The sequence below is a fragment of the Nicotiana attenuata genome, unplaced genomic scaffold (genome assembly GCF_001879085.1).
Source record: "Nicotiana attenuata strain UT unplaced genomic scaffold, NIATTr2, whole genome shotgun sequence".
NCBI lineage: Eukaryota > Viridiplantae > Streptophyta > Magnoliopsida > Solanales > Solanaceae > Nicotiana > Nicotiana attenuata.
The window spans coordinates 95122-102462 of NW_017671496.1; the positions used below are offsets into that span (position 1 = coordinate 95122).

At 39.8% G+C, this 7341-nt stretch overlaps 1 protein-coding gene across 3 annotated transcripts; it reads right to left on the minus strand.

Annotated features, from left to right (window-relative positions):
• Positions 1-1940: 1940 nt before the first annotated feature.
• Positions 1941-6346, minus strand: LOC109208627. Of its 3 annotated transcripts, none has more exons than XM_019371757.1 (3): positions 6024-6346; positions 5556-5751; positions 1941-5069 (listed from the first exon to the last, which is right to left on the minus strand). In XM_019371757.1, the coding sequence occupies exon 3, from the start codon at positions 5001-5003 to the stop codon at positions 2010-2012; it is 2994 nt and encodes a 997-aa protein (XP_019227302.1). In that variant the 5' UTR covers positions 5004-5069; positions 5556-5751; positions 6024-6346; the 3' UTR covers positions 1941-2009. The 3 variants fall into 3 exon arrangements, with proteins under 3 accessions (XP_019227302.1, XP_019227301.1, XP_019227303.1); XM_019371756.1 differs by lacking the exon at positions 6024-6346 and adding an exon at positions 5862-6015; XM_019371758.1 differs by lacking the exon at positions 5556-5751.
• Between the last annotated feature and the right edge of the window lie 995 nt (positions 6347-7341).

Consider the following 7341-nt stretch of genomic DNA (forward strand, 5'->3'; position numbering starts at 1 on the left):
TGTTGTATTATCCTGAAAGATCCTGAAATGACATCAAGGTAAAAGTAACAGCTGAAACAAAACACCAGCAAAGTCACAGATAAGGCACACGACTACTTTTATCTTGGACAAGTATAGACTTCAACGTCAAAGTTAAAGTAGAACAGCAAAACCTAGAGAGGAAACAAAGAGCCTTTCTAAATCTGCAGCATTAGATCTGGAGAAGAATTTAAAACCACAAAGTAATTTCTTAAAACAAACCAATTTGCCAATTCAATAATCCAAGCCTCTAATTTTACAAGAACTCAGATCCAACATACTTACTTGAACCAAAGTCGTCAATAATGGTGTCCAAAGATTCAATCTTTTTCACTTCAATCAACTCAAAAGAGCATTCTTTTGAACCAATCTTAATCCAAATAAAATAGAAATCTAAGTGGCAACCATGGATGAACAAGCCATTTATTTCCTTGTAGCCAAAGAAAAGAAGAGTACTGCAAAGGCCGATATTGTTCTAATTTTTTTTATAATGCAGCTACATGCAATGCCTTCACCTTATTATGTTTAATAGCAACTTGTAGCATGTTTAAGAAGAAGGGAGCCTTGGCGTAACCGGTAAAGTTGCTGCCATGTGACCAGGAGGTCACCGGTTCGAGCCGTGGAAACGGCCTCTTGCAGAAATGCAGGGTAAGGCTGCGTACAATAGACCCTTGTGGTCCGGCCCTTCCTTGGACCCGCGCATAGCAGGAGCTTAGTGCATCGGACTGCCATTTTAGCATGTTTAAGAATATCTCATAGTGACTTGGGCATGTCTGGTAAAACAAAAGTTTCTCAAAAGGATAAATAATTCAAAAGTGTCCGCTGGGATAAGAAGACCTAAAACACCAAGCAAGGGAAGAAGGTTGGTAACAAAAAGGGAGTCTTTCTTAGCTAGTTAAGTCTGCATGAACAATGCACCTGCCGCGGCACATTTTCTTTGACACTTCAAAACATAATTGTTGAAATCTAGTCTTCATCGAACTACTTATTGGACAGAATTTCACTTAAAGCTCGGTCCTGCAAGATCTAAGAACCAGCTGCTTTTCAAGATAAATCAAGCAAGTGATAAACATAATCCTGACAGTGCATCTAATATCTTATCTGGAATTCTAGAGGCATTGAAGACTAATACAAAGACAATTAACTATTTTTCACTGCAAGTATAAAAAAACTTTCAGAGACCAGATTGAAGTAGATAAGAATTCGGTCAACTAGCAAGACATTTACAATTGTGTGGTTTAGCTGATAAGTGTCATTTAGCGATTCCTGGAAACAAAGATGGGGAAATCTCGCAAAATGCATAGATAATACTTAGCAGTAACAGTTATAAGGAATAGAAACATACTTGGAGATCATACCCAAAACCTTGCTCATTTTCAAGTGATAGGATTCCGACTTTCTGACAGATTTTGCTACTTTGAAATGTCTCGAGGTGCTGAACATCTTCTGCATATTATCTACGCCAGCCAAGGTCTCACACAAAGCCATCAGCCGCAATGAGGTTCTTGAAGCAACTGTATTATACTATTCAGGTTTGCATGATCGGAAAAAGAATTTCTTTCTTTTGCAGGTAACAACATAAGAAAGTAACGAGTAGTATGGAGTCTGGCATTTGCTTTCAATTCTAAATTGGCTGGGTTTAGCTATTCTTTCCTTTTGAAGAGGATAATGATATAAAATCTTCTAACAATGGAACATTTAACCACTAATAAATTTCAGTGGCTGAGTACATTATTTCCAAACCCTGTTAATAGAAAAAAGATCTAACAAACAGAAAGCAGAAGTAAGACATATGATAAACAGGAAGCAGGATAAGAATTGCAACATCAGAGACAAAAACAGAAATGATATTTGCATACCAAAAAAGATATGGAAATAATTTGAATAAGATGTATGACTACTCATTAATATAAAAAATTCTATCCTTTGAACTATTAAACCAGTTTATTCCAATAACTCTCTATAATTCTAGCTAAACTACTCTAAAACAATTAACTTCTATTTGATGTATGATTTTGAACACTAGCAAGGAGTCTTGTAAGTTTACTGAGAGTTTCATGAGCAGATATGGTGTCGGGATGGTCCTCGCCGCAGATTGAAGTTCTGATGAAAATAGCCTTCCTGATTAAATCATCACCGATATCAAACTGTCCACCCCTTAACATTAACTTTGCCCTGATCTCGAGCACTGTCGCTCTTGATAAAGCAAGTTCCTGCCATACGCAAGGGTTTAATTGAGCATTTGTCTGGATAGGTCTCCAACAAAGTGATTTATCCAACCACTTGTCAACAGGCGTGACAAATGCTTGATCTGCTGCTTCTAATGCATCTGTACAACGTCGTAGAAGTTCTAGAGCAGCACTACAGCGTGAGAATGTAATAAATGTTCGAATGGCAAGTGGTAGTATCACTTCTTTCACGAGAAACAACAATTCGGAAACTTTAAGCTCAACTATCATCGGGTCACTCCCAAATCCGAAGAGTAAAAAGCATGCTGCCCATATGTGTTCAGAGTGCTGCGCTATTAAACCGCGACTAACAACAGCTTGTACTGTGGCTTGTGCAACTCCGATGACCCCTCTTTTTCGAGCATACATTCTGATAAGCTGGTGGAACTGAATGTAGCCTTCCTTTCTACAAGTCCTTGCTATGTTGAATCTCAACAAAAGAGAAGATGCTTCTGCCTCTGATTTCCTAGCATATGATGATGAGAAACCACAAGTTAAAGAACATAAAACTTTCCTCAACATCCTCCTTCGTGGGTATTTCTCTGGTATCTTGTGAGCAGCCAGAGATAATAGAGAAACTGGAATAGATGATGGAGCAAACCAACCGGTTGCGAGAACCATTCTTGTTGCTAGACTTCTTGGTCCATCAGCATGGTCAAATATCGAGAAACAAACTTCAAAAAGTTGCAAAAGGAAATTGTTTCGCCTCAGTGGATGGTTTTCCCGACGAATCGAGATTATCTCCTTCAAAGGCATACGGTTGATGGTATCCAAGAGCCTGCTAGGATTTATAGGAAGTTCAGAAAGAATAGCTCCAACAATGGCAAGGCCAAGCGTCAGTCTTTTAAGTTTCTCCTCAATAACTCGCAAGGCATCAATTTCAGCAATCGGGTAATCCTTCACAGCGCCCTGCATCAAAGACATTGCCTCAATCTCTGACAGATAATTAAGTTTGATGGGGTCCATGTTCATCACCCGAGAGAGACGCGTGGATATGAGAACATGTGCTTCGCCCCCAAAACGGGGAAGCAAGTCCATTATAAGTTTGTGGTCCCACCAGTCCTTTTCACTCTCCAAGTTATCGATTACCAGCAAGAACGGAATGTCTCGCATAAGTTCTTTCCTAACCCTAGCTACAGCAGCCTCTTCTTGCTCCTCGAAGCTCTTTATCCTGCTTTTTTCAGGTGAGCTTTCTACCCCCACATCAATTTCTAAAAACGACCACAAGTTCAAGTAGTTTTGTCGAATGTATCTGCTTTCACCTCCAATCCAAAGGACCATCTTGTAGCGCTGATGGAATTGATATGCATACTCGAGCAGTAGCTCTGTCTTGCCAATTCCTGGCTCCCCAGACACACAAGCAATGCCCTTTCCATAGACAACTTTCAAGGATCTGCTTCGCTTTCCTTGCTTCCTAGGATTCCTTTGCTTTGGTGTATGCTGCTGAGTATGAGAAACCTCAGCAGTTAGCATTTCAATCTCTTTCTCAGATTCCTTCCATGTCACTGGCTCTTTACCTTTCTTCTTGTTGTCACTAGGCCGCTCAAACCGTCTTTCATTGATCGAGTTGCTCCGACTCCAACTAATTGTCACGTTCTTCCGCTTGGGTCTAGCCTTTAGTTCAATATAGTCTTTCTCTGCATCCCCGCTAACATCACCGAAAAGCCGAAACTCGAGCTCGGACAGCTCCTTCTTTCTACCAACAAAATTCTCATTTCGAGGGAAAGGAAACTCCTCCTTTTCTGCCTTCTCCCTCCACTTGGACAGTCTGTCCACAACACTTCGCCTCCCTAACCTTAATGCCAATAGAGTTACAGCCCTCAATATGCATTCCCTCCACCTGCCATCATGAGCCTCTAGTTTCCATTCATCGACACGCAAAAGACCACTGACAGCATCTCTCCACTCCTTCTCCAATCCCCCATAGAGAAGCCAAAGTTCACCACCATGTTTTTCCCAGTGCTCTCCTCTTCTCTCAATTATATCTCGAACAAGGCAATCCTCTGGACGCAAATCGAAGTACACTGGCACCAAATTCTTTTTGCTAGAGAAGAAGCGCAGCTCCTCTATGGTATATGGATTCCTGAACGATTTCTTTGTTAAGATCACGACTCCATATGTACAGGCATCCATTACTCTCTCAACCATGCCATGTTTTCTGGAATTTCGGCACCTCGCTCTGTCAGTAACGAAGCAACTTAGCCCTTGGATTTCTAACTCAGCACGCAGCCAATTCATGAATCTGAGCAGTAACGGTTTGCGGCCATGAAAACCAATGTACACATCACAGCTCCTCACTCTGTTGGATAAGGACGAAGTTGATGTTGGAGTAACACAAGTTTCCTGTGTTCTCCCACTCTTTTTCTGCTTGCCTCTAGGTCGCAAATATTCATGTTCTGGGCCAATGTTATAACTCGCTATAGTGCTCTTAGAAATTGACGTCGAAGAAGACGCAAAATCCAACTTCTGAAGATCATTAACTGCACTAGCTAACGCAACAGGATAAGCATCCGACAACCTGGCATTTGCAAATGATTCTGGACCCGGAATGCCCAAACTAGCATCTAAGGCACCAGAAGTAACATCGCTATCACGAAATTGATTATCCGAACATGTTGATATCAGGGACTTGGGTGACCTGGGAGAGAAGAAGGGCGACTGATTCGCAGAAAAGAAGGTTGAAGATGACGAAGATAAGTTTCTTGACGTCGTGCTTGGTAATGAGCCAAATCTGGAGCTTTCATCCCGGAGATCCATATTTATAGCTACTACTCACTCCCATCCACAAGAAAATTTCAGGGATTCCAGGATAACAAATAACCTCTGAAATTAGAAAACATCCAAATGTCAGTGAAGGGACAATCTCCTCTCATAAAAACTGCTAACTATATGCAGCCACAAGCACAAAGGTCTGCATAATTTTTAAACTAGGTTTTCCAAATGGAGACTGCTTTATTTTTTCAAATGAAGAATCTCTATATATATAACACAAAGGAAATGCAGGATACCATACTGAAAATAGGAAATTAGTTAAAATAATGCCATATCTAGATTAACATAAAAGCATTAATGACTTATACTGTTTTGTCATTTGGTTCGAGAATCCTTATTTAGCAATCAAAGAAAGATAATTAATGCTGTACTAGAACAGCAAAACCTAGAGAGGAAACAAAGAGCATTTCTAAATCTGCAACACTAGATCTGGAGAAGAATTTAAAACCACAAAGTAATTTCTTAAAACAAAACCAATTTGCCAATTCAATAATCCAAGCCTCTAATTTTACAAGAACTTAGATCCAACATACTTACTTGAACCAAAGTCATCAATAATGGTGTCCAAATATTCAATCTTTTTCACTTCAATCAACTCAAAAGAGCATTCTTTTGAACCAAAGATTCAATCTTTTCAATTCAATCAACCCAAAAGAGCATTCTTTTGAACCAATCTTAATCCAAATAAAATAGAAATCTAAGTGGCAACCACAACCAATATATCTTCTTGAACCTGTCAAAATAATATAAACTATAAGTCTAAATATTCAAACACATCAACTACCCAAAAAAAAAAATATTTTAAAATGCATATACATATAACAAACACATACTATCACTTACTTAGAAATGGATCAAGAAGTCACATAGAGGAAAGTGAGTTCAATATTAGCAATACCCATCAATGGAGCATCGAACAAAGAGAGAGAGAAAATTTGAAAAAAAAAAAATGGGAAAGGAAAGACAAAAGAGTAAAGATTTGATTGATGGGAAAATGGGGTTTACCTTTTCAAGAATAACTAAAAGGGTTCAGTTTTGATATGACAATGAGAAGCTGTTTCTTTTTTTCCTTATTTTTTTGCTTCTTTTCTTGTTTTTACTAAGACAACAACTTCACTTAAAATTGTACATAAAGCTTTAAAAGCTCCCTCTTTTTCACACTACCCCTTTGTTACCAACTAGCAGTTCATATTTAGTACTACATAGGTATGTGTAAAAACTACATAAAACTTATAAAAATCTGTTTTTTCCTGTGTCTTATTTTATTTTCAGAGGGTACTGAGAATATGGGCTGACAAGAAAAAAAGAGCACCGTTAGAGACGGGGAAGGGTTCTTTCTTCTACTGTACTAGTGCTGCTATGTTTCTTGATTGTTGGGGGTGGGGTGGGGGGGTTGAGGGGGTGGGGGAAGTGTCGGGGGTGGGGTTTGACAAAAATGGGACCCAACAAGAAAGGACGGATCTGACGAGGAATGGTGCTGCTGTCAAAAAGCTTTCTTTCCAAAGTCCACACTTTGGATTTACAACTATAGTACTGCTCCTAGTACATGTATCACTATTTTATTTTTTTTATGTTTTTTGCAAAATGTGAAGTAACATTTTGGATTTCTCTTATCTTTTTGGTCTCATTATTCTCCTTTTGTTTTCTTTTTTTAATTATTTTTTTTATTTTGTTTGGAGCACTCGGGCCAATCTACTACACGCTAATAATGGTCTTTTGGATTTCATCTCCTACAAAAATAGCAAGTGGTTGGCCGTTCGATCGAGTCCATCCCTTGAAGTCGTACCCTCCCAGTATGCGTGAGTCTTCCGCCGATTGACAGAAATACCGGCCGGAATTCGAGAACGGTCCATCCCACCATAATGGATCTCTCCTACCGCTACCTACTAGTGGATCGATTTAGGGAAGGAAAGAAATGCCGATGTTGCAATTCTTCCCATCCCGATAAAGCGAGTCACCCGTGATTCGATAGTTCCATTTTCCGCTGATGCAGGCCGATTGGGATCCCAGCAGTCAAACCACTGTGTTCGTTCCTCACCCTCCTTCCAATCAAATCTATTCTAAGGTGTCCGGAGGCAGGGGAAAGAAAGGAGGGATTGATCGACCAACTTGAACAGATCCATAACCTGCTTCCATCTGTCCTGAATGAGGGAATTAAGGCGGGTATAGTCGAACTGAACTGCTTGATTCTAAGGTGGGTGATAAGCAGTTGTATCCGTATCAAGCCTACCATCTCTTCTCACGAAAGACTTTCCATCCCGTCTCTGAAAGTTTTGCAATATAAGTGGCCCTGCTTCAAAGCCCCAGAAAACCCCCCTTACTC